The 25,346-nt window shown below is 52.4% G+C and overlaps 13 protein-coding genes across 13 annotated transcripts; 5 read left to right on the plus strand and 8 right to left on the minus strand.

The window, feature by feature from the left end:
* Positions 1-294: 294 nt before the first annotated feature.
* TRVA0_011S02828 (uncharacterized protein) lies at positions 295-1,836 on the plus strand (the record flags this gene model as incomplete). Its single annotated transcript, XM_076683906.1, has 1 exon — positions 295-1,836. One exon carries the CDS (start codon positions 295-297, stop codon positions 1,834-1,836), a length of 1,542 nt encoding a protein of 513 aa, XP_076541953.1.
* Positions 1,837-2,540: 704 nt separating this feature from the next.
* SDS24 (CBS domain-containing protein) lies at positions 2,541-3,806 on the minus strand (the record flags this gene model as incomplete). Its single annotated transcript, XM_076683907.1, has 1 exon — positions 2,541-3,806. One exon carries the CDS (start codon positions 3,804-3,806, stop codon positions 2,541-2,543), a length of 1,266 nt encoding a protein of 421 aa, XP_076541954.1.
* A 921-nt stretch (positions 3,807-4,727) lies between these two features.
* Positions 4,728-5,648, minus strand: SUR2 (sphingosine hydroxylase; the record flags this gene model as incomplete). The annotated part of the gene is made up of 1 exon (XM_076683908.1): positions 4,728-5,648. One exon carries the CDS (start codon positions 5,646-5,648, stop codon positions 4,728-4,730), a length of 921 nt encoding a protein of 306 aa, XP_076541955.1.
* A 1,401-nt stretch (positions 5,649-7,049) lies between these two features.
* TRVA0_011S02894 (uncharacterized protein) lies at positions 7,050-7,469 on the minus strand (the record flags this gene model as incomplete). Its single annotated transcript, XM_076683909.1, has 1 exon — positions 7,050-7,469. One exon carries the CDS (start codon positions 7,467-7,469, stop codon positions 7,050-7,052), a length of 420 nt encoding a protein of 139 aa, XP_076541956.1.
* Positions 7,470-9,277: 1,808 nt separating this feature from the next.
* On the plus strand, positions 9,278-10,372 carry MHR1 (mitochondrial 54S ribosomal protein mL67 MHR1; the record flags this gene model as incomplete). The annotated part of the gene is made up of 1 exon (XM_076683910.1): positions 9,278-10,372. The coding sequence occupies one exon, from the start codon at positions 9,278-9,280 to the stop codon at positions 10,370-10,372; it is 1,095 nt and encodes a 364-aa protein (XP_076541957.1).
* A 307-nt stretch (positions 10,373-10,679) lies between these two features.
* Positions 10,680-13,004, minus strand: STT3 (dolichyl-diphosphooligosaccharide--protein glycosyltransferase subunit STT3; the record flags this gene model as incomplete). Its single annotated transcript, XM_076683911.1, has 1 exon — positions 10,680-13,004. One exon carries the CDS (start codon positions 13,002-13,004, stop codon positions 10,680-10,682), a length of 2,325 nt encoding a protein of 774 aa, XP_076541958.1.
* A 174-nt stretch (positions 13,005-13,178) lies between these two features.
* Positions 13,179-13,811, plus strand: TRVA0_011S02960 (uncharacterized protein; the record flags this gene model as incomplete). Its single annotated transcript, XM_076683912.1, has 1 exon — positions 13,179-13,811. The coding sequence occupies one exon, from the start codon at positions 13,179-13,181 to the stop codon at positions 13,809-13,811; it is 633 nt and encodes a 210-aa protein (XP_076541959.1).
* Positions 13,812-14,050: 239 nt separating this feature from the next.
* Positions 14,051-15,484, minus strand: TRVA0_011S02982 (uncharacterized protein; the record flags this gene model as incomplete). The annotated part of the gene is made up of 1 exon (XM_076683913.1): positions 14,051-15,484. The coding sequence occupies one exon, from the start codon at positions 15,482-15,484 to the stop codon at positions 14,051-14,053; it is 1,434 nt and encodes a 477-aa protein (XP_076541960.1).
* Positions 15,485-16,940: 1,456 nt separating this feature from the next.
* TRVA0_011S03004 (Pal1 family protein) lies at positions 16,941-19,038 on the plus strand (the record flags this gene model as incomplete). The annotated part of the gene is made up of 2 exons (XM_076683914.1): positions 16,941-17,293; positions 18,078-19,038. The coding sequence occupies 2 exons, from the start codon at positions 16,941-16,943 to the stop codon at positions 19,036-19,038; spliced, it is 1,314 nt and encodes a 437-aa protein (XP_076541961.1).
* A 793-nt stretch (positions 19,039-19,831) lies between these two features.
* RSM26 (small ribosomal subunit protein mS42) lies at positions 19,832-20,692 on the plus strand (the record flags this gene model as incomplete). Its single annotated transcript, XM_076683915.1, has 1 exon — positions 19,832-20,692. The coding sequence occupies one exon, from the start codon at positions 19,832-19,834 to the stop codon at positions 20,690-20,692; it is 861 nt and encodes a 286-aa protein (XP_076541962.1).
* Positions 20,693-21,172: 480 nt separating this feature from the next.
* Positions 21,173-22,243, minus strand: TRVA0_011S03048 (NAD(P)H-dependent flavin oxidoreductase; the record flags this gene model as incomplete). Its single annotated transcript, XM_076683916.1, has 1 exon — positions 21,173-22,243. One exon carries the CDS (start codon positions 22,241-22,243, stop codon positions 21,173-21,175), a length of 1,071 nt encoding a protein of 356 aa, XP_076541963.1.
* A 354-nt stretch (positions 22,244-22,597) lies between these two features.
* APE3 (aminopeptidase Y) lies at positions 22,598-24,061 on the minus strand (the record flags this gene model as incomplete). Its single annotated transcript, XM_076683917.1, has 1 exon — positions 22,598-24,061. The coding sequence occupies one exon, from the start codon at positions 24,059-24,061 to the stop codon at positions 22,598-22,600; it is 1,464 nt and encodes a 487-aa protein (XP_076541964.1).
* A 200-nt stretch (positions 24,062-24,261) lies between these two features.
* On the minus strand, positions 24,262-25,176 carry TRVA0_011S03092 (BOD1/SHG1 domain-containing protein; the record flags this gene model as incomplete). Its single annotated transcript, XM_076683918.1, has 1 exon — positions 24,262-25,176. The coding sequence occupies one exon, from the start codon at positions 25,174-25,176 to the stop codon at positions 24,262-24,264; it is 915 nt and encodes a 304-aa protein (XP_076541965.1).
* Positions 25,177-25,346: the final 170 nt, after the last annotated feature.

Raw genomic sequence — 25,346 nt, forward strand, 5'->3', positions numbered from 1 at the left:
GTGATTTAAATGTCTAATCATTTCTATAGCCCCAACCGAGTTGGTATGTAAGCCCCATTTTGAGGACTCTTTTGATATGCTTCTATTTCATTTCTCTGTTGTCTCCATTGCGCAGACTTCAATTTATATACTGACACGCGGGATAAGCTCAACTGGTGCCTCTATCTCCATACCGAAACTATAATTGACGCCCACCCACACATGAATTGTTTACAAAGTGACGAGCCAGCGTGACTAGTACAACTCTTAAATCACTCTCATATTATCCACTTCACAAAAGCCAACGTTATAAAGATGAAACAGGGCACGAAATACCGGAAGAAAGGTGCAAAGAACCGAAACAAAAGAACGAAGAACTCAAACAGTGTTGTGGAGAACTTGAACAGCGTGAACTGCCTTGATAAATGCCCCTGGGAGATATGGGAGCTTGTTTTCGACCACCTTGGTCTCGACTTAGATAGCGCCCATCTCACTTGCCGCCTGTTCCGCAATATCGCCGGCAGGCGAAGGTGGAGTCATTTACTTGTTACGTCTTTCCGTAAAGCTATAGTACCGTGCACTCTAATGGTAACGCATCGCCACATTGGTGAAGCGTTCGAGATAATTTCCGCAGCGGCCGCTTACTTGAACAAGTTGACAGTGATAGTGCGCCACAACAAGCTTGTCGATTGCGATGGCGCGCAGTTTGTGAGGGTCATCAAACTCGCAATGAGATGTGCTTCGAATGTTGTCTTCCTCCTTGACAATGAAACATTCTCGTCCGACGCGGTTGGAACGGGGTTGCTAGACGAGGTTAAGGTCACTGCTCAGGAAAACAAGCTGACACTAAGTTTCATTGATATGGTTTCTTTCAAAGGCGGGTTAGAGCAGAATCTCATACAAACATTCAAGCTGCTCGAGTCAATTACCACGTCGATTGAGGCACATCTAGTAGTATCTGAGCTAGGACACATCGATGAAACGGAACAGTTGATGGAATATGTCTCGTACCTCAATCTAGGTGGACTTGTCCCGCGAAATGAATTTGAAGAGCTTCTTCAGGCATGTCCGAGAGTTCGATATCTTGCAGCAGGATTCTGCGAATCCGGGCACGTTACTCTGCCAGAGCATGTATCCATATTTGAGTTTCTTTATAGCTGCGATCTGTCGATGGGTACCTCCGAATTGATTACCGTATCCAGCAAGTTTGTCACCCAGCTCAATTTGCACGCCGCGTCATTAATAGAACCGGTTAGCTTTGATTTTCCACACCTTAGAGAGCTATTGTTGAAATATTTTCACGATAAGTCTCCTCTTAACGAGCGAGTTCTTCGGACGTTACGGCAGTTGACAAAGTCTCTAGACGCATTTGGCCTCGACTCCGGGCATAGCAGTGTGCTCAAGCAAATTGCGCCACTCGTTTGCAACGTTAAGAAAGAGATCAGGCTCTTGAAAATTTGCAAATGCGACAAGCACGATTGGAGTGAATATCGGAACTACCTTCTCAGTCTTTTCGAGTTTATGGCATGCTCACCCAAAGCACGCATTATTAGGTTGCAACTGCCTCTCGTTGATTCCAAGTCGATGAAAGCTCTTATCAAATGGCTTGTGAAGCGTTGTCCAGGTCTCGAATCGCTATCGACCTCAGGTTATTATCAGTGCCAAATGGATGCTGTTTATCCGTACATGCACAGGGTTTCCTATGACCCAGATCTGGACTTCAAGGAGCACTTCAGGACTTATGAGATTGATTTAGGGTACATCCGTGGGTCAGAGGTTCCATTTTGCAATGATGTACATGAGCTTTTGAATAGCATGAAGCTGCTGAAATCTCCTAATAACTTCGATCTATCATAACTAATCAGGGTGTCTTTAATTGATACTTAGTGCTAATTTCCCTATGTACCAATAATTCTGAAAGGCGATCGTTGGCCCCTGGGTGATTCGGCGTCAACTACAAACTTGATAAATTCCATTCAAAATCGTACTTCAACAATCTCCGTTAGTATTCTGATTGGATGCTGTTGATAGTCAATTGGCAAATACGCTGAGTACTGAGCCACAGATGTACCTTTGGAATTCCAGTAAATTGAATTAGCTTCAACTTACCCAACTTAGTCGTTATAGTGCCTGATATTATCGTGGTACCGTACTTTTAGTAATTCTGTAACTACGGTACCTAATTCCCGGAAATACTGTACGGTAATAAAAATTTTGTAACGTTAAAAGGATTGTGTTACAAATGGCTGTAACAATTCCCAACGACCGCTTTGTTACGCAATTTTTACACTGTAACCAAAACTATATACCGCTTTGGACCGATAAAGTTTAGCGGAAAGTCTAATAAGATGCCAATGTTGATGTCACCAAGAAATCTACTCGACAGTGAACAATATTATATCCTGCTTCCCGATGATTAAAACGAGTACAAAAAACTGATAATGTTAAATCTATAACCACTACAGATGGACAATCTCATAAAGTTAGAAGACCCCAGGGGACTACCTCACAAGGATAGAAGACTTCGGGGGACAACCTCATAAAACTAGTAGAACTCGGGACTACCGCAGAAAGCTAGAAGACCCCCGTGAATCCGAGCGGGCCCGGCGAACGTCCTGTGCAATGACCGCGGACGAAGTGCTGGACCTTCGCCGGTGCTGGCGCGCTGACGCCGGATCAAGATCAAGCCGGCCCGCCTTGCGCGCAAACAGCGACAGGATGTCAGTCAGTGACACAACGCCAATCAGCTGACCGTTGGAAATGCCTGAGTCGGAGCTCGGCTGCACGATCCACAACCGGTGGGCCTTGGTCGCGACCAGCTTAGCAATTGTACGGCCCAGAGTCGAGTCCGGGAACACGTGGAACACTGGGAACGAGTCCTTACCATTGATAAGTCCGCGATTCGATAATATAACCGTCATAAACTGCTTGCACGTGTAGCGTAGATACGGCGACTGGGAAGCCTTGGTCACGAGCCGCACGTCCACCACTGAAATGTTGCCCAACAAACAGTTATCCTTATCAATAACGGCAACAGACGACACTTGCTCGAGGTGCATCTTGCGCAGAGCGTCAATTACCGGCTCGTCCTCACCAATTGTAATGACATTGGACGACCCGATGCTCAATTCGTCGAGCGGAGTCTGGAATAAGCCCTCCAAGTCCTTGAATAGCCGCCCGTTCTCCCAAATGAACCGAATGAGTCGCCGCTGCGACAAGATGCCCACCAATTCACGGGGATCGCCCTCGTCCGTCACGGTAAGTCTGTGCACGCCATTACCAAGAATCTCACACGCCGTGGCCACCGTCGCGCTCGACGGTACCGTGACAAACGGATCCTTAATTCCGAGCTCGGACACGAACTTGACGGGCACGGGCTCACCCGAGCGGGCCTTTGCCACCTGGCGCTGCACCTCCTGCGACTGCTCAACGGGCTCGAGGTGGCCCAGAACCAGCAGCAGGTACGCATTGAGGTCGGCGTAGTCGAACGTGTGGCCTATGCCGTGGAGATCCACCGAGCCAATTCCCATAATGCGCAATGCCTCGACCTGGCGCGGCGCGGTTGCCGCAGTGGGCGGTGCGGCTGCAGACGGCTGCGGCTCGTCCTTTTCGCCGCCTCTATACTTAATGGGGAGGCTTGTGAACCCGCGCGCCTCGAGCATGTCAAACGCCTCTTCAACGCTCGCCTCCGAGTCGACAAAGACGAGCTTCTCCTTCTGCACAATGTCCGTCAGCGGGATGTCGTGCCAGTCGGCCTCGACGCTGTCGTCGCTCGCCGAGCTGAACCGCCGTGTCCGCTGACTCAGTGGCGGCGGCGTGGAGAGCATGTCGGCAATCGACGCTCGCCGCTGTTGCCCTGATCTCGTAGAGCTGTCGTTCGACGCCGTGGAACTGTTCGACATGGCGCTTTCTTTGATAAGGGTGGTCTGCCCAATTTCAATCGATTATGGTGGCTCCCCTTTGTTCCAACTCTCCACACCATCGTCCCACACCTCGCGCGCCCCACCCACGCCGTGCGCTGATCTCTGAGCCGCACAAACTGCGCCGCACGACCCCTGCCCTGCCAATCCTCGACCCTCATTAGAGCGCCCTGGGGCCCCGTAGTGGTGCCGGGTATTCATCGCGAAATCGTGTGGTGTGATGGTGTGGTGTGGCGCGTTATGCAGTTCAATTATGCAGGCTGGTGCCATCAAAGACATCTCCGCCAAGCGGAGCTACCCAAGTTAATTGAAGTATTCATTACCTCCTACACAGGCTTTCCCACTTCGCACGCGTACTGGCCCTCGAATATTACTGCTAGAGTAGCAATTGGGGGGACTGGTCCCCCCAAACCCCCCTGGGGCTCCGCTTCGCGGAGATTTAGGCAGTTTGTTAAGCCTTGTTACACATATTGTACCAGGTAACGGGAGTTTTGTAACGGGCTGGGAGTTTACAGTGTAAGGAAATAATTGTTACGTTATAACCATACGGGGGTCTGGGCGCTGGCCCCCAGCTACGGGAGCTCGAGGGCTGGCCCTCGAATGCACACCACGGCTAGTACTAGTATAATTGGTCCCCCCAAATCAGTAGAGGACTGTGTAACATTTGTTACACTGTAACAAGTCCGGTTTAATGTGGCTGTTGGGAGGTTTTGTTACGGTGTAACAAGCCGACTTGTAAAGAGGATGGATGCATTATATTAGGCCAATTAGTAGTATTATACACATATTAATAAGTTATACGCAGAGAAGCGCAGGGGGAGAGGGAAATTATTGGGTCTTTTTCTCGGCCTTGGAGGCCTGGAGCTGGGTGTACCGGTCGAGACGGATCTTTCTCTGCTGGGCGGCATAGGTCTTTGTGGATGCGTAGCGGGTCTTGAACAGCGAGTCCCAATGAATGAAGAAGGGCTGCGAGAAGTTCGTCTTGATGCCAAACTGCTGGTGATGGATATCGTGGTACACGGCATTGTTCGGGAAGAGCACCTGGAACGGGTCAAACGGCAGCTCGTACCCACAGTGGTCGTCGACAGTCTTCATCGTCGAGACAGTATAGAAAATGATCGACTCCCGAGTCGTCAGGCCCGTGGCCAGGTGAGCAATGCCTGCTCCGAGGGTGTCCAATAGGAACCCTTCCAGCAGCGAGTTATATAATGCGCCAAAGGCATATGGAACGTAGAGCCGATGGTGAACCGAATGCAGATGCCGGTACAAAAACTTGTTCTGATGCATGAACCGGTGAAGCATGTACTGCCAGGTATCCATGATGAAGAAGGCCATGAAGATCTTGGCCGCTGGGATGAGCCCGTAGTAGACAGCAAACGCAACTTCGTGGGACACGCCGAGCCGGTTCGCCAGCTTCCACATCTCGTATTGCTCGTGGCCAGTGTACTGGGGCGGCTCAAAATAGTCGAGCGCAAGCCCGGCAAGGGTCTGGATCGCGTGCTGGACAAACACAGCCCGTAGAACCTCGCGTACCGAGCATCGATTGCGCGACGACAGCTCCTTGGGGGTGTGAAGCCGGTATTTTTCACACAGCTCGAACCGGTCGATGAGATAAAAGCCCAGCCCCATGCTCCAGTACATCACCAGCGGTAACACCAGTGCCAGGTGTGCATCGGACATCCACGGCAAGAGGTCTGGCTTCATAAACTTCTCTATCGCCGGGGCTTCCGTAGCCGTCGAGTTGAACATTTTCAACTTTGTGTTCTTGTCTAACTGATTCTAAAACGAAGGGAGTTGCTAGTAGTCTTTAAGCGACTATTTATTGGTGTTATTAGTAATTTTTACCTGCCCCCTGGAAATGTCGGTGATGTTTAACTGCACGCTCACACAACCTTCGAGGTCCCGTTTTATAGTAATATTTATATTCGCCACACCACTAGACGGCTCCTCTCTTTTAAAGTGGACTTATAAAAAAAGATGACGAAATAAATGCGCAAAGAATCTACACACGACTTTTTGCTTGCAAAGGAGGGAATTCTTCCATGTCTCTACCGGAAAAATTTTGGTGAAACCCCGTTAATGTGGCGCAATTGTCACGTGGTTCGTGCGGCGTCGTGCGGCGTCGTGCGGCATGCGGCGTTTATCCTTAAACCGGTCTTAACAGTGCCCTCCTCATCATAAGGGGGTTTGGAAGTGGCCAATAATTTGTCAGAAGACGTCACATAAGGCGTTAAGATCCCATAGGGTAATTGGTAGTGGCAAGTCGTGTGATAGGCTGGGTTATCAAGGTACAATCGTTATCGTGCGTTAATGAGTACTTGCCATGCGCTCGAATAGCGGAATTCATCTCGAATAGGATACGCGTATCAATTTGAACGCATGCAGACCTATCCAGGGGACAACACTGTTTATTTCCACCGGTGGTGCATATCAATGGCTTATAAGCGGCGCACATGACGGTTCCCCTCCGCTTAGCGTAGCCCAAACAGGGGACTAGTCTTTGGCAACCAATCCCCTATTCAATAATAGCCTGCTATATACAGCAGAAGTTAATAGGTTTATATAAATGCCAGCAATTGAGGCTTATTAGCAAGGCATTAGCATTTTTGAAATGGAAAGGGTACGGACCCTCCCCGGCATTAGCGTTCCCCGGACGCCGATATGTATGACGAAGTATCGCTGAAGTGTGCATACACAAGCGGTTATCACAGCATATCGCATTGATCGTTAACGGCATGTCACATCGATGCAGTCTTGGAAGGTGACCGACGATGGCCTAAGTCGTGAATGATTAAAAGCGCACTGGCCACATGAAAAGATTGAAAATAATTGGTAGATTGGAGAGGTCGGATATACCGGGAGATGAGCGATCAAGGGGTTGACGATTGAAAAGATCGGAAATAATTCCAGGTGGGGAATGTTTGATTAAGGGAGTACAGCGTTGGAATGTGCTGTTTGAACAGAGCAAAAGTTGATAATGATTGTAAACTGGAAGTACGTACATCGCAGATGAGAAAAACAGCTCAAGATTAAGTAGTCTATATCTATAAATGCATACCATACCATTACAATTAAACAATTAGCTAGTCATTGAATACAGGGGAACAGGGGGCGTAACTCATAACTCATAATTCATCCATTAGGATATTATCAATTGTAGGCGTAAATGTCGCCCCATTGCTGAAGCTCAGTTCCCCTTCGCTGCGCATGGTATAGCCGCTCCTGCTCGTCTTCGATCCAGGCTAGGCCACTCATCACCGAGCCGCGGTCGTCGGTCTTCGCCCACCAGCCATCAGAAGACACAACGACGCGACCACGAGAATGAACGTATTTGAGCTCCTGGAACCCAAAAGAGTGGTCGTCGGCTACGGCGAAATGCACAACCTTGGACGCTACAAGGTAAGGCCGGATCTGGTCCAAATACCCCGCGTAGTTGCGGTAGCCTGGCTTGGACATGTCCCCGCGCTTGAACTGGAGGTACGACTCGTAGAGCCCGACACGCTTGTCATAAGTCCACAGCGGGATCTTATTCTGAGCGTTAATAACGTGGTAAACTTGGTAAGAAGGCATTTGTTTGATGTTGATTTGCTTGGATGTTCAAAAAAACCCTAGGCTTTTTATACTCGAATGTATAGCAGTATAATAACTACTCTCCGCATGTGATACGAACCAGAGTCGACCACTCGGGTTGAATTTCCACCGTCTTATCATCAAAACCCGTGGTCTCGGGCCTGTCTCCATTAGCCGCATGCACCGAACTATGCACCCTGCACGACCGTTGGCTTATCCGCAGCACCCTGCGGCCGCCCGCATAACGGACGGACCTAATTATGCATCGTGACACACTCAGAATGGTCCCCTTGATTGGCCTCTATCTTATCGCGACCACCACCCTCCCCGCGGCAATTGGCGGTTTTTCGCCATTCTCTCTCCACAGGCTTCCCGCGGTACGCATATCAATGCTCCCCGGAGCTGCTACCTCCGATTGCACGTCACTATACGTATTGTAGTACTTGGCAGCAGCGCGCCTATAGGACATGTAGCGTGGTGCTTGGCTATGACGACACCCTTCCCCAGGTTTGACCCCTCCACGTGATGATGACCATTACGCGCATCCCCGGTGTCTGATTATGTAACTCCACGCTTCACTCTGGTTGGCCCGCCCATAATCCTCGACTACCCATCAAAGCGCAGGCTGCGGTTAACGACGGCTCCCTTTCTAATCTGTCGAGAGGTGGTCGGCCGATTAGTTATGCTAAGGGCGTCTTCGTCGGCTGGGGAATTGCATCCATCCTGGTGGTACTCCCCTATCTCGATCCCAAAACCCCACCCTCAATAAGACCCTGAAACACGTTTGAATAGTACTGGTTCGTTGTTAATCTGCTCGCCGTGTCAGGGGGTCCTCGTTAGTCAGGCAGAGCCGAATTGCTCCTATAGGTACCACTCAGGTGTCTTTTCGAGGGCCAGGCCTCGAGCTCCCGTGGCTCCACTTCGCGGAGTATATTGCTATCAGTGCTATGCCAGAAATGAGTTGAGGAGAGCTAACATACTTACAGATACTACTACTTTTGAATTGAAGATGAACTACTCGAAATTTTAAAAATGTTCGCGTAAATTGTAGAAACTTGCGAGTCACTTATCGTGGGGATCAACTGCTCTGAGTGGCCAGTACGACCAAACCCGTCTCACTCTTACTCAAGAAATTGGATCATCACATTGTACCTCGGTATGACCGAGAGCAACAGGTCTAACTCTAAAGCCAGTCAGTAACCAACAGGATCGAGGGAACAAAAATGGTTAGCTGCTCAATCTTGATGGTTAAAAATCCGTCATCTCCGGCTAGGTCAGCCAAACGCTTCTACCGGTAGTTGGCAATTGTATCAGTAATCATGGATTTCTCTAAGAGCCAGAGTTAGAACTTCCATGGTTCCACTACGACCTACAATTATCGGCAAGTATGGTACCTGTACCTATCCAAAATCGGTCACTAAGTACCATGCAATATACCCGAGAGTTGTCTTTTTTGACAATTATGTAAGCCGAGTAGGAACAAGACTCCCGCTCGGCAATTGGTAATCAAGTAGCATCTACATAGGGGCAAACCCCTCGGCGGAGCCGAGCTACGGGGGGTTTGGGGGGCTAGCCCCCCAAGAATGCTACGCAAGGGCTCTTTCTCCAACTACAGTACTGTACTACCCGGTACTATAGCCTGGTAGTGGAATGACCGTGGAAGGTTGGTGGTTTGTGTGTTGGGGGGGGGGGGGGGGGGGTGGACTGAGGGTTACCGGTCCCAGCCGGAGAAATACGCTGGTCGCTTGACGGGTTGAAAAATTTCAAATGGCCGATCGACTCCTCGACTACTCCCCGTAGACAGTAGAATGCCTGGATTCACGCAGAGAGCCGGGAAGTACCGAACGCCTACGTGGCTGCGAAAGCACCGGTACGGACCCAATGTGTTTGTGTTCCGGAACCTGGAGACGAACCAGGTGCTTTACACACAGACGCCATTCCCGCAACCGTACAACATCCGCAAGCAGTTCCAGAACCCCAACTGGCAGAACCGGCTGCCGTCGACGCGAAACGACCTGTGGCGGGCGATGGCTGTGGCCCAGCTGCCGACATACGAGAAGGCTGTCGACCTGTACGAGTCGCTTGTCCAGCTGAGGCACATGAGGGACTGGACCCACCGGGACCAGGCCATGGCTTGGCGAAAGACCAACGAGGACGGAAACATCTGGTACTCGTCGCAATTCCGACCTACGTATACTCAGGAGGCCGTTGCTGATATTATCTCTGCGCTGGAGCACGTGCAGCCGGCCGGAGCCAAGATACACTGGGAGGATGCCTGGAGACGGGGTGAGAGCGAGCATTGGCAGAGTGTCGAGGTCGAACACACTGAGATGCCCCGATATAACCCGCGAGAGCGATTTGTTGTGCTCCGGGATATCGCTGACAACAGCTACACCTCGTTCTTCCAGTCGCTGATCGAGCAGAACCGGGCTCATCAGCAGCTGTTGGTGCGGCTGGCGCGAGAGCGGGCCGAGGCTCGAGAACAGGGCAAGCCACTGCCAGATATGCCACCGGCGAAGCTCAATTCGTACAGGCTGCAGCAGAACCCGTCGCTAGAGTCGCAGATCATGCCCAAGCTTAAGGCTAAGGGCCAGCTGCGAGTCGAGCGGGACGGTCCAGGTGGGCCATCGCGTAAGATGTCGGTCAAGCAGCTGAGCCAGACGGTGCACGACAAGAAGAAACAGATCTCGGAGCTCATGGCTCGTGCATATGGATCGAACTACACTCTTCAGCAGCTGCCGAACTATGGTCACCACAAGCTGCGACGGCGAATCAAGGCCGAGGCGCTCCAGGAGTTTGCAGTGCTCCGACGGGTGCAGAAACAGATGGAGCGGTACAAGGACATGCTCAAGAAGCAGCGTCTTGCCCAGCGTGCCAAGCGAGCCAAAAAACTGCGAATGTAAATAGCCCTTTTCACCTTGTAAATTAACAGCATCTCCCACCGCAACTTACCTGGATTTTACATTGAACATCCGATCCGTCGTACCTGAACTAGGCAAATCGATCTCGACGGCTGAGCCGCATCAGCCTCACGAGCCGCGACTCGAGTATAGCAATCAATAGACAAGCACTAATTTAGGAAAAAGAGTGCCGAATACTGCGAGTCCTCCGCGAAGCGGAGCTACGGGGGTCTGGGGGCTGGCCCCCAGGAAGACAACAGTAGTTGGGGGGTGGCATTGATCTATGACGATATGTGGAAAAATAAAAGGATTACAATCGAAGCTCGGCCTGCGGCTTTCGTCTCTTTTTGGCGGTGGCCTTCTTTTCGTCAAAGGCGGCGGCCTTTGCCAGGTCTCGACCGACGTTGTCAAGGTCCTTGACCTTGTAGATTCGCACGATCCAGTTCTCGCTGGTGAAGGCCTCCTCCAAGGTGTTCAGCTGGGGGCTCATGCTAGCCGGGATTCGCTGGTTTCGCACACGATCGGTTGCGTCGCCGCCAAATGCCTCGGGGAAGTTGTAGTAGCTCATTTTGTACATGAGCGAGTTCCTCATGGTAGCGGTGGCCTCGTGGTCGACACGGTACTCGCCGCGGTCGGTGAAGAAGTCACGCTCCTTGATCTCATCGGGCCAGATGCCCTCAGCGATTCGCACCATCCACAGGAACTTGTTGAGGTCGTCGCCCGAGTAGCCCAGGAAGCCGCCAAAGATGATGAGAATGTAGTCAACGTCGTGCTGGCGCAGGATGGGATAGGCCACCTCCTCGGAGGAGCTCATGGCCTTGCCGACGGTGGCGATGTGGGTGTTGTTCCACGTATTGTTATCGACGAGCGTGGTTCGGTCGGCCATGCCGCCAATCTGGTACCCGTAGTCCCACCAGGACATGATCTTGGCGTCTTCGGGGGTGTTCATGCGCAACCAGTAGTAGGCCTCACGGAAGTCATCAATGAGGAACTGCTCGCCGTTCGGCAGCTGGGAGGCCAGCACAACGGATGGTGACGAGTAGGCGTTGGAGGTGACCCATGTGCAGTGCTTGACGAACATGGTGAGGTACATACCAAAAGTGAGGATGACAATGAGCTTAGAGCCGATCGACTTGATCTTAGTCGGCTCACGGAGCTTGGCCCAGAACTTGCCCGTTTCCGACGATGGAGTAGTAATAGCTTCCTCGGCGACAATGGACTCACTGGACTTCTTTGCCTTGACTTTTTTGGTGGTTTCAACTTTTTCAACCGTTTCTGGGGTCTCAGTTGGCTCCTCTGGCTTGACGGTGAAAGTCAGTTTATCGGAAAAGTCGTTATAAACGTCAAAGATACACGAGACGGCGACGGCAGCAGCCACGCAAATGACCGGGGTCAACGTGAGCATGAGACGGACCATGACACCAGCAAAGTACGAGCCAAGGATGGCGTAGACAATAATAAAGACGTGCTCATCTCGCAACTCCTGGAAAACGAGGTATACACCGGCTGGGAAGAGCCAGATGAGCATGAACGTATCAAAGAAAAACGAGGGCCACGCCGTTGGCTGGTGCTCAGAAACCGAAGCAATAATGGGGATGTGCACCTTGGCATAGCCTGTATCCCATAGAGAGTAGAATCGGCCCGTCCACGGGGCAATGACGCCCAAGTAAGTGAGCCCAACGAGACCAATCACAGAAAGCGCCAAAATGGCAGCCACGGAGACGACTACGACCGACTTGAACTGCTTCGGAGGAATGCGGTGCTTAATATAAGTCGCAAAGCCCACCAATTGGAGCAGACCAAAAACGCCCAGCGAAGACATGTGCTCCGAAGACCGGATGGGCAGGAATCCGACGAACGGGATCTGCATCGACGCCAGGGTACCCAGCGCATACCAAGAGCAGTACGCAACATAGAGCCGATTCGTGTATCGACCCATGCACAGCAGCACAAAGACGTGGAGCGGGATCATGTTTGTGATGAAGACGTACCCGCCCCACGCGGCGACCATGTAGAAGTAGCTGAGAGCTGTCAGAGCGCCCCACCATGCGCTACCTTCCTTACAGGCCTTGATCCAGAAGTAGAATGTCACCATGAGCAGAGTGATGGCAATTGCCTCGTTGTCGTAGGATCCAGCGACAGACCGCGAGATGTAGCCCGGCGCAATGCCAATGAACGCGGCGGCAAACAAGCCCGCCGTCTCGTCCTTCATCTCCTTAGTGAACAGGTAGGTCGCGTAGGCCGTGGCGCCCGAGAAGACCGGGGCCAGCATGACGCAGATGTTGCGAATGTCAACGGGCAGTAGCGCCAGCGACCGCAGCAGCTTGTGAATGACGCCCGAAGTCACCATGAGCCCCGGGTAGAGCGTACCGCCGGTGACCCGGCCGAGCGGGTACCATGTCCGGTCGTCAAACCAATTGAGGAACGCGTAGAACCCGTGCGACACCAGGTACTTGGACGCGCGGAAGTTGAACCACGGGTCAAACTCGTGGATGATCGACTCGAACCGGATGACCGAGAAGAGCCGGGACGAGATCGCTGCACCCGCAATCGCAACTAGAATAGCCGCCTTCAGCAGCAGCTGAACATTGTCGACTGTCGACTTGGTCAGCTCGCGAGGTTTCATGAGTGCCATTGGGTAGTTACTCGAGAGGGCTCTTCGAGTTGCTGAGCTGTCGCTTCTCTTCGTCCCCTGGGGACCACCGGTGCGGCTGACTGGTCCCAACTCCTCGCGCACCCCGCATCACCAAAAATGCGTCCACCCTCGAAACATTATCGAACTGGCTAGTTGGGCCATGGCCGATTAGAGATGGAAGACGTGTCCGTGGAACGCATTACAGAGCTCTCGGCGCAGCTGAGCACTGCCGGAGGCTCACAGCTGGCAGAATACTTACAGGATCACGAGCCTGCTGCGGCGCTGAGGCTTGATGCGGCCACAGAGAGCAGGGATACGACACTCAGTGTGTACTACAGCGCATACTTGTGGGTGCTGTTTGCTGAGCAGGACTACGTAGAGATCGAGAACGTAGTCGACCGGACCAAGGGAACGCCCGTAGAGAAGGCTATGCCGTTTGCATGGACCGTACGCATAATTGAGGCCGCTATGGAGATCCTTCCCACCGAGGTCTACTCGAGGAAACCCAGTGGAGACACCCTCATCGACGCAATTGCTGACTACGCCGTGGAGAAAGGCTTCAGAGGAGTGCTCTACCGCAGAATTCGCGACCACTACGCAGCGATCGACGTGGGTCGGATACGGGAACTGCTGGGAATTACCAGTGACGATGTGGTGGGGCTACTCAATGAGAAAGATCAGGGATGGAAGCTAGAGGGGACCACCGTCGTGCCTCCGACTATAGCCAGGAGTGGCGAGACTAAGAGGGCCCAGTTGCAAGATCTCGTAGGCCTAGCTTTGCATTTAGAGAGCTCAAACTATGTATGAATTGCTACAGCTAATACTCCGCATCGTACTAGCAAGTGTATTCGAGGGCCAGCCCTCGAGCTCCCGTAGCTGGGGGCCAATCCCCAGACCCCCGTATGATTACAACATAACAATCTTTTCCTTACACTGTAACAAAACGCCCCGTTACAGCCCAAATCTCCGCGTAGCGGAGCCCCAGGGGGGTTTGGGGGGACCAGTGCTACTCTAGCAGTAACACACGGCTCCGCTTCGGCGGAGGGTTAGTCATATTTGGACTCGAGAAGAGCCTCTTCGTCGTAGAAGGATTCGTCTGCCAGGCGCAGTTTGCTGGCCATGTAGAGCCCAAGGATAGAGAGCAGGGCAACCGCGAGAAAGACCGTGTCAAACCACCGCTGGACCGACGAAACGTCCAACGGCGCGCCCAAGGCCGAGGTGATGGCCACAGACATATCCGCGGGCAGATTGGAGCGCAGCATGAGAGAGGTCGATATAATGTATGTGCCGACCATGTGCGCTACGAGCGTGGCCGTGGCGTTACCATTGCTGGTTTCAGACTTTTTCAGCCACGGGAACGCCTTGGATAGAGTCGTGTAGGTGGTAACAACGCTGGAAATGGACGCAACGAACAAGAGCCCTGACAAAACAAAGCTGATCTGGCGTGTCCACGCCTCAATTGACCCGCTCTGGGGCGAGACTCGTACCGCCACCGCTGCGAGAGTCGTAGCTAACGCGTCGCCAATGCTCGATTCAGAGTACAAGAATGGGTTGCGCACAGACAGCGTCATGACGAGCCGGTATACGCAGTAAACGGCGAACGCCGTGAACAATTTATGGTTGATCTGGCCCCACGTTGTGTTAAGAGACATCTGTGAGGCGTACCTGACCCGTGCTGCCGTGAGATCCTGCTCTAATGATGCGACCATCTTTGTTAGTGCGCCAATCTCCGTTTGTAGCGACAGTTGTTCCTGGCGCAGGTCGTCGCCTCCGCGGATGTGGCTCATGACCTTCATCATGATGTTTGTCGACGAGCTGCGCAGCATGGAGCGGTCGCGAATGCGGTCGGACACGGTCCTCAATTGCGCCTGGCGCTGGGTCAACAGCTCGGACGTGGTGGTTACAGAGCGGTCCATTCGCTCAATGTCCGCCTCGGACACAGGGCGCGGGCTCGACACAAACACCGTGTATGGAGCAGACACAGCGCCGAACCCAGAGAGCACGGCCATGCAGGTGATTCCAATGAACCCAATGCGAGAGATGCATTTTTCGGTGAGGGAGCTTTTTTGTAGCGGGTCAATGGGCAGGTAGTACCCGAGAAGCTCAAACAGCACGAGCCAGCCAATAAAAACGCCAATGGAGACGCCCAGCTGCACACGGTGCGACCCTGAGTTGCGGCGGAAGTATGAATATATGGCGAGCCATGGAATGATGAACACTAGCAGCGCCAGCAGGGTCAGGGTGGACACTTTCCACACGACGAATCGCGAGGTCGGGTTGAACCAGTCGCTGATTTCGCAGAGCACGAGCTCCGAGATGACGAAAGAAGCTGCGATAGTGACGTCAAACGCCCACTGGTTGTAGCAGCTCTTGTCGGGCTTTGATTTGGAAGAGGACAGGTAGCTGTAAAGGAACTGGTGGGCCCATAACAGCACGGCCGCTCCAGACACCGCAAAGGGTGCTGTCTCGAGGAGCGACATTTTATTATTAATAGCAGTCTATTAAATATGTATCGTGGTGGTTAAGAGTGTAATACAGCTGGGACTTTTTTGACATCATCTCTTATCAACGGGTTTCGCATGTCGCTCGACGCATCATCACCATCTTTTTTCCCAAAGCCTTGGCGTTACCCCTGCGTGTGGTGGTCATCCCAAGCGTTGCTAATTTTAATTGGGGCGGAGCGCGCGAAATGTCCCAACCGCGCGCGCACCAGCACTATACATTGTATACTACAGTAGGTGTAGCAGTAGGGTGAGTGTGGCGGTGCCTACCCACATTTGCGACGCCCTCAGCGGGTTTTGTTTCGAAGCCCCTGAAATGGAGGGGGCAGCTTGAAAATAGGGGGGTTGTATCGCCGTGCTATATGTAAGGAGCGTAGTTTAACGTATGTGTCAGGAGAAAACGTAGCCTAATTGGCAGTCTAATGCCGCTCGACAAGTCAAAATATGACAGGCGCTTCCGAGCTCCATTACTTTTCGTCAAGGTAAGACAGTTCCCCTGAATCCTACATTGTGTGTTTAGTCTTGACCATTGAGCGCAACTGACTCAACATTTTGTTCATCATTCTACGCACCCTGTTGGACTTACCAATTATTCCAATGCTGATAGTACAAAAAAGAACATAAACAAACAATTTGTAAGCCAAATGACGATACCATGGGACCTCCTCACTGGTTCCCCCTGAGGAAGTGGAGGAGCGGATCGTCTTCTCCCCACAGTGCTGGGCCCGCTGATCGACAACCACTAAGTGTATTATTGAGCGCATACAGTACGCGCGTGGAGCCGGCGGGGCCCGTTTGACATATCACGTGACTGTACCTCCCCCCCCCCCCTACAACACTGCGAGCCCTGTCAAAGAAAGGGAAAATAAAACAGTCCATTAGCCGACCAAATATATCATGTGTTCTAGTAGTGTAGTGATAGCTTTGTTGGAAATAATAGGGGTCGAGTGATACATGCTCTGCTTCGCAATGGAGGTTTTAGCAAATCGGAGAGCCCGGGTGGGAGAGAGCTAGGCCTTGCAGCACTGCCTGCAAAGTCCGCTGCGCGCGCGCCGCAGAGCCATCCGCTTTCGGAAGAGGCTGGAAGCGGCGGAGAGAGGGAAGGATAGCCGAAAATCCTGTATCGTGTGTGTGGTAAGCGTGTAGTAGACCACCACCACTCTCTTCCACTGATTTTCACGGATACAGGTGACGCTTCACACATTTCCCCCCTTTTTTTTCTTCCTTCATTTTCACTTTCACTTTCGACCATTTTTTGTCATACCTGTTACTCTGTATACCCGTAAATTGTGTATATTGTAGAGAAGTTTTGGCGAGATTGCCTGGTTCCCGAGAATCAAGGGGCATAGTGTTGGAAGTGATATATACCCGGATTGCTCATTAATACCGCATTTAATTCTCCCTATATATATAATATCTAACGGATTGATCAATAATGTCCATGACTAGGACACAACCCCCTGTTCAACGGCGACCGGACGCTAATGTTGCCTTTTCGTCCAACAATCCGTTCCGAGCGTCGACGACCTCGTCGATTTACTTCTCGCCATTTGACGAAGACGACTCGGTTTTTGGTGAGAAGCTCGATCCGCCGCCAACCCGCCAGGTGCCTATCAGGTCGCAGTCGGCGGGATCAGAAATGCGCCCATTTAGTTACATGCCTACTGATGACAGGCCTACATCGACATATTCTATGGTATCCTCGGCGCCTTCGAACCGGTCGCGCAACACATTGCTTATAGACGACAGCGACAACAACACCATTGACAACCAGGCGGCAGCCATTCGGTAAGTTACACCCTTCTTAAAATTTGCCCACTACATTCCCTGTTTATTTTCCTACTACGCAATTTGTGGCGTCTACCTTTTATTTTCCCATTACAGTACTTATTTGTGGCGTCCACTACAGTACTTGATTTGTGGCTCGTTTGAGGCTCGCAGGACGCCACATCTCCACTGTTTGTTTCCCTGGTTGATTCGGCCTTATTTTTTGCCCTGCTTGCAAATGAAACGGCTCAATTGAACAACCTCCCAATTATCCAGACCATTCAAAAAAGTGACCCTGGTGATTCATTGGGCCCACCTACCCCCAAAAACCTGCCAACCTATCAATCTCACCAAAGAAACCCGTGGATCAATTGTACCACTTGACATAAACAAGTGATCTATTCCATTGCAATGGGGCGGGAAAACATCATGGAGAGGAGGCAGTGATGGACGGGGCCGCGCGCGCGCGGCAAGGGGGAGGAGGGTTTTGTTTTTGCAGGCAATGGGCCCCTTTGGGGTGCATATCGCCCATCTGAAACGGAGCAGACATACACACACTTGGGAAAGAGAAGGTTGGGGCCCGCAAGTCGGAAAGGGCAAGAGCCCATGGGGACGGACGCGATTGTCCATTTATCCCTTGCTTGATGACTTTTCTCCCTTGACTTTTTTTTTAACAATTCGTCACGTTTCGGATAACCTTTTCTACATTCCTTAACAACGGTGGGTGGCCTTAAAACTGTGGGCGTAGTGGCAAAGCATCTATTATTGTTTTATCGAGTGGCTAACAAGGGACTGTGAAAAATAGACGCCCATACAACCCCAATCGCAACACCGTGTACCGCAAGTCGACGAACCCATTTTTAGAAGACATGGCGCCAGAATCCCCACCCCGTCAGCAGCAGGCCCCCCGCCGGCCGCCGGCGTCGTCGAAGCCGCTTGTGTCGCTTGAAAATAAGAGACCACCACCCCCGCCCCCTACGCGCCAGCGCAGAGCCAATTCTGACTCGTCGGTCATGGAGCAGCCTAAGACCGAAGATCAGCGGGACCAGGAGCGGCGAGAAAAGGATCGGGAACGGCGACACCGACACCGCGACGGAACTAAGAAACGCAGCTCGAAGAAGAAGGTGCACACCGACACAATTGACAAGCTCGATGTGACAGGCTTCTTTGGCGCGGGCAGCTTCCACCACGACGGACCGTTTGATGCCTGCAACCCGAACCGTAACAAGAACACCAAGCGGGCGCCCGTCAAGGCATTCCCCGTCGACGGCGCCAACATGACACTCAACGGCGGGCTCGACACGCGCGACAAGTACGCCACGGAGAACAACATTCTCGGGCGCGGCGTAGACGAGGCGTACAACGACTTCAACCACGGGGGCCGCACTCCGGCCAAGCAGAACGGCACCGTGACCACCTTCGACACTTCCCTCCGTAACCAGCCCGTCCACGGCGACCTCACGTGGGGGCTCGGCAGCACAACCTTCCTGGATGGCACCCCGGCCTCGCGCGACGCCGTCAAGCTCGCCGAGAAGGAGGCCCAGACGGCCCAGCTCGGCCGCAAGAAGTCGATCGTCCAGAAACTGCGCGGCGGCAATGGCCCCGGGCCCGCCGTGCCCCGTCGCATGAACTCGGACAACACAACGTCCCAGATCGAGCGCACCAACTCAAACCCGTCGGTCGACGCACCAGAGCCTTCCGCGGGCGGAGGGCTCCTCCGGCGAGTCAAGAGCCTCAAAGTCAGCGGCAGACGCCGAAACAGCTAATATATTGTAAAATCTTCAATCCGTTTTGGTCCCTAACAAACCCTTCACACGAACTACCCCTTCATCGTAATGGGAGGACCAGTCCCCCCAAACCCCCCTGGAGCTCCGCTACGCGGAGGAGCTGGGCGATCAGTAATGCCAATGCTTCTATAGCAATTGAATAGAAAACCTAATAACAACTATAGCCTGATGCAATCTTTGGTAACACTGTAATGGGAGCAATCGATACCAATGCAAAGCTATATAGCAATTGATTAGTTAATACCCAACAATAACTACAATGTGATATGAATGGGGGGGGACCATTCCCCCCAAACCGCCCTTGAGCTCCGCTCCGCGGAGGAAGTTGATGGAATGCATTGATAGGGATAGTACAGTACAATCGAGAGTAATGCAATATCGAACCCTCACATTCAAATTTATTATATGCTATTTAATGGAGAGCAAAGCTAATATTAATGGATGGACAACATAAATAGCAATGATTAAGCTGGAATATCTGCTGACACAAATTCTTATGATATGTACTCACAGTGATCCGGCGGTTGGTCGATTGGGCCATTCCTCCGCGAAGCGGAGCTACGGGAGCTCGAGGGCTGGCCCTCGATACATAAATTTAACACCTGATCATTTTAGTCTATCTTGATATTAAGCGATAGAAGAGATAGGAATGTGTCGCGGTCCCAATGGGCAAACGGAGTAGGTGAAGTGGAAAACGGGAAGGTGAGGGGCCGCGCGAGGCACAAAATTTAGTGAAAAATTCAACCGAGCACCGGCAAGAGGCCAATCGACAATGTTCAGGACGATTGGACGGCACGCATTGAGACGGGGCGTTCCTCGCCAGGTGCGGACGAAGTTCACGCTGCCGGAGCTGCAGCACATCGACGCAAGCCAGGGTATCCCCGGCTTGCTGTCCAAGCAGGGCTTGGACGTTGCATGGTTCCAGTACCAGCAGAACCTGCTCGACCGACTGAACGAGCTGACCAAGGACATCCCACAGTTCGAGTCGCGTCACGTGTACGAAGTGATGCTGGCGACCGCCGGTAACCCGGAAACGGCCGAGATCCACTACTACGCGGCCCAAGCATACAACAACGAGTTCTTCTTCCAGGGCCTCAAGAGCCAGAACGCTGATCCCAGCGCTTCAGTGGCCCCGCCGACGGCGCGGGAAGCTCGTGAGGTCGATACTTCCACCGAGCTGATAAACCCGCCGCCATCGCTTTCCGCGTCGGCCGCCGACAGCAAGGAGCCGTCGCAGGAGTCGCATTTCGCCAAGTGCATCGTCGATTCGTTCGACTCGCCGCTGGCGATGCGGGAGAACATGATTAACCGTGCCAGTGCTGTCTTTGGTAACGGTTACGCTTGGCTCGTTTATGCGCGAAGCGTCGAGAACATGTTTATCCTCAACACTTATAGCCACGCCTCGGCACCGTCAAGTCTCATGGAGCAGGCGTCGGGCACCCCAGGTGACTCCCAGGGAGGCATTGTGCCGCTGCTCAACTTTAACCTGTGGCATCATGTGTACCTGACCGACTACGGTGCCAATGGCAAGCGGAAGTACTTGAAGAACTTGGCGAACTCGATCAACTGGGAGACCGTGGTCAAGCGGGCACCGCATTTCAAGTCCAAGTCCGCCAGCTACTTCAACCTGTAAATAGACTGTAATTTATGTATATATATATCTTAACCTCTCCGCAAGCCCCAGGGGGTTACCCCCAATTCGAACGGAACAATCAACGATTGTAATTTTGTTAACGGCTTATAGAAAATTTTGTTACACCGTAACAAAGTCCCTACATCCTGTTACAACATCCCACCGTCTTGTAACAAGCTTTTTTTTTTTACTCTTTACAAAACTGTACATTACAATTCTGTTAAAATTTTAAAATAATTTGGGTTGTAGCAATTAGGAGGACCAGTCCCATATACTAATGACCTGGTAGAGTCCGTAATTGAGGGGCCAGCCCCTCAAGCTCCCCGTGGCTCCGCTTCGCAAAGGAATTCAAACGGAACAATTGTACTGATGCAAATAGAATATAATTTATGTTAATCTTGCAGAGTCCCTCCGCGTAGCGGAGCCCCAGGGGGGTTTGGGGGGACTGGTCCCCCCAATTCATCGGAAAATGGGGGAGGATTACAACTTCGCGAAGGACTTGACCCGTTTAATCGCTTCAAGTGCTTCGTTCATGATCTCCTCAACCACTTGTTTGGCGGGAACGATGGCTCTGACTACTGCGGCCGTCTCGCCCATGAGATACATCCCCGAGTCCTCCTCCTTCTCTGGGTCGAAGCTGTCGCTGTCGAGCTCCTTCTCATACGGAACAACGCCTTTAGACGTGAGTTCCTGGATCTCTGCCTGCCGGTTGGTCTCCCAATTGTTGACGTATCCTGTTCGGAACACTCGCATGGGCCGTCCCGAGTAGATCAGAGTCCGCACGGTGTCGTCAAACCCTGCCTGGAGCACCTTCTTCTTGTGCTCCAGGGGAGCGCCGGACTCTTCCGTGGCTACGAACCTCGTGCCAACCCACACAGCACTGGCGCCATAGCTGAGCGCCGCAGCCAGAGACCTACCGCAGTACATGCCGCCCGCCGCGACCACCTGGACCTGCTGCTTCGTCAATGGCGACCGGAAGCCCCTGACGCCGTCCACTACAGACGGAATGAGCAACGAGGAGGGAATTGAGCCCGTGTGGCCACCTCCTTCGCCTCCCTGGCAGCACACCATGTCGACCCGGGCAATGTCGCTTCCGTTACGGCCCATGATGTGCTTGAGATGTTTGACCGACCCGATCATGCTCATGACAGCAATTCCGTGCTTGTGGAGATAGTCACAGGCCTCCTGAGAAGGAGCTCCCACAGCAGACACTACCAACTTGGCTCCGTGCTTAACAATGACATCGAGGAAGGCCTGGAGCGGGCCCTCGTGGTAGTGCTTGTTGGTCTTGCGAGCCCCTTCGCCAACCTTGGGCAGCACCAGGTCCACCCCGAACACGGCATTTTCTGGATCGTCGAGGTAGCTCTTCATTTCCGTCAGCAGATCGTCCAGGATATCTGGTGTACGGGCGACCAGTGCTCCAAGGACGCCAATGCCGCCAGCATTGGTCACTGCGGCGCAGAGCCGCGGGCCAGCCGCAATGTGCATGCCCGCAAGGAAAATCGGGTACTTGACGCCAAAGGTCTTAGTGATTGGAGTTGAAATAGACATTTGCTTTAGTTCTCCTAGCTAGCCACCAGGGGGAATATATCTCTTATATATCTCTTAAATATGTGCCGTCTGTCCGTAGGTCCTTCCCCACAGTTCGGGGCCAACCTCGGAGGTACGGATTATACTGTACATGCGATACCGGTAGGGACGAATTATACCTTGTGAAAGATAGCTATCACTATCTACCTACAAGGGTGTTAATAATAGCATCTTTCATTGGTCGTCGGGCATATTCAATTTTATATAATTGCGCCGCATTTCGTGCGGCTCAAAATCATGGGCGGCGCATATAATATCAAGCTTCTATTAGCAATGAAGTAGTACATATAATAGTAGTAGAGCTAGTAAATAAAGCTAAACAATGAGCTTAGCGCCGTGGTATGAGAACTTCAACGAAGCGTCAGCAGCCGAGAGAGCGGCACGCCGCTTGGGGAAGCCCTTGAACGAAGTTGCATAGGTAGCAGTGGCGTGCGCAATGAGCTTGGTGTTAATGACCCATGCGTCGTAAGCAAGGTTATCACGATTGTCACAAAGCTCGTGGTAACACGGATCGAGCTGGATGCCCGCGGTGCCGCCAAACTTTTCAGCCTCCTCAGCAGTCTTGAGCTCTTCGGCGCCAGTAGCAACACCACCGCCAGGAATGCCGTTCTTGATGAACCCGTCGTAGTCGCTGCGGCCGTCAAATGGAATGAATGTGTAGTTGACCCCGACAGACTTGTAGAAATCAACATACAGCTGCTTCAGCTCGCCTGACCCGTCTGGGTTGTCAATGTTGTTGGCATCATAGATCTGGTACGCATAGTTTGGCGAGGCCATCATGTCGTAGTCCATGAAGAGACGAATCTTGAGGTTCTCCTCTTGAGAAAGGGTAGAGACGTAGTGGTCGGACCCCAGGAGACCTTCCTCCTCGGCAGACCACCATGCGAATCGCACAGCGTTGGATACGTTGTACTTGGCAAGGTGGGTAGCCACCTCCAATAGAGAGTTTGTGCCAGAGCCATCATCGTTAATACCCGGGCCAGCGGTGACAGAGTCGGAGTGGGCGCCCAGCATGACAACGTTTTTTGGGTCTCCTGACTTGGTCTGGGCCAGAACATTGTGGGTCTCGTAGTTACCAACGCTCGAGTCGAGGTGTATTGAAATCTCAACCTCGCCAGCCTTGTTGATGAGCTCTCGACCATCGTTCTCGGACAGACCAAACGTAGCCACGTGGGTATCTTTCGGGGTGCCCAAAGTGCCCGAAAAGGAAGAGTTGCCCCCTACATTGTTGTAAATGAAGAGCGCACTAGCGTTAGCCTTGCCAGCGAGGGCGGACTTGTCGCCGAACGCACAGGTGCCTCGAATAGCAATTGCAATCTTTCCTTGGGCACCATCGTAGTCGTCAAAGTCGCATCCATCGTTCCTGGCCACAAAGAGCTTTCCAGTGACGTCGGCGGGCGGTGACATGGACATTGGCTCCGCGGCAAGCGGTTCAGAGTTGACCGTCACCTTGGACTCCTTAATTGAGCCAACAGCAGCCTCGAACTTCTGCGTCCACACATCGTACACGCCGAGCTGTTCCAGAGTGTCAATGATGTACTTGAGCGTGTTGAGGTGCCCTGGAGAGCCAATGACCCGCGTCGGGTGACCGTACTTCTCCTCGCTCGTCTGGGCGATCTCAAACAGCCGCTCAGCCCGAGATCGAAGCGCGTCCTCGGTGATATGGTCCTGTAGCTTAGGGCTGGACACGAGGTTTTCGACTGTTTGGAAAACGGACTGCAGTGGGAAGCCCACGGCCAAGCCTCCTACAAAGAGCGGAGTCACCTGGGAGAGCTTCATCGGTTCAATCTTCCAGGAATTTCTAGCGATGAATGGGGGATTTTAGCGATGAAGGAGGTTTTAGGGAAAAAAGTGAGCTTTAAACAATTGGGGGAGTAGCAACAGAGGTCGTTCGTGTGTTTGATCTTGCAAAACTCTGTTTTCCCCCCAAGTGGGTTTGGTGATGAAAGGCCGGGATTGGGTGATAACGGAGTGCGATATCACGACTGTGCAGCAAGCCGGTCGAATGCATCGGTGACTTGGGCCCGCAGGGACTGCGAATTGGTCGCATGGCTGTCGATATAGTCGTCGACCCGTGTGTACATGCCTTCGCCCTGGGAAGATCTAATGCGCGATATACGGCTTTCGATAATGGCTGCCGCGTTGCGGCGGTCCTGACTGAGAATCGATGGGTCCTTTTCTAGCTGAGATGTTACCAGGTCCTCAATGATCTCCCGGAGAGTCGCACACTCTGGGGAGTCTTTGAATTCGTCGTATAATTGGTGCTTGAGGGTATCAAAAGTGCCATTCTTCTTGAGCTTGGTAACTGCTTCCAAGACCTTGGAGTGAAGCGGGCCCTTACGTCGTTTTCTGCCTTTTTCCTGCTGATCTGGTTTGGCCGTGCCATTTCTCTTCTCTTCCCGCACGTCTTCTCTTCTTCTATCGCGATCTTTGTGCTCTCGGTCTCTTTGCCTATCTCGTTCTCGATCCCTCTCCCGTTCTCGTTCTCGATCCCTCTCTCGCTCTCTTTCTCGAACTATTTCTCGTTCTCTTTCTCGATTCCTTTCTCGTTCTCGTTCTCTTTCTCGTTCTCGATTCCTCTCTCGTTCTCTTTCCCGTTCTCGTTCTCTCTCTCGAGCCCTGTCCCGTTCTCTTTCCCTATCTCTCTCTCTTTCCCTCTCTTTGTCTCGTTCTCTTTCCCTGTCTCGTTCTCTATCCCTATCTCGCTCCCTATCTCTGTCATATTTATCGTGTCGTCCAGCATAGGAATCGTACCGGTCGCTGTAGCGCACCTCTGGCGGGCGGTATCGGTCTCCAGAGCCCCCCAGCGAAGACCTGTGCCTCTTCCGCGAAGGCGACCTCGTAGAGCGCCTCGGAGATGTCGGCGGATAGTGCGAACGCGACGGCCTGTGCATTTTTCCCGGTACCCTCAGGGTTGAATTGTTTTTCACGATGGTTGGGACGCGGTCAAATCACCACATAAACCCGCATATCAAGACCGTTTAATTGAAAAATCAAAAAAATATCCAGTCCATTTGAAGTACCAATCCGTTGACGGATTTCTAAATATAAGAAACCTCCAAAT

The sequence above is a fragment of the Trichomonascus vanleenenianus genome (assembly GCF_965637985.1).
Source record: "Trichomonascus vanleenenianus strain CLIB 3782 genome assembly, contig: TRVA0_011S, whole genome shotgun sequence".
NCBI classification, from domain to species: Eukaryota; Fungi; Ascomycota; class Dipodascomycetes; order Dipodascales; family Trichomonascaceae; genus Blastobotrys; species Blastobotrys vanleenenianus.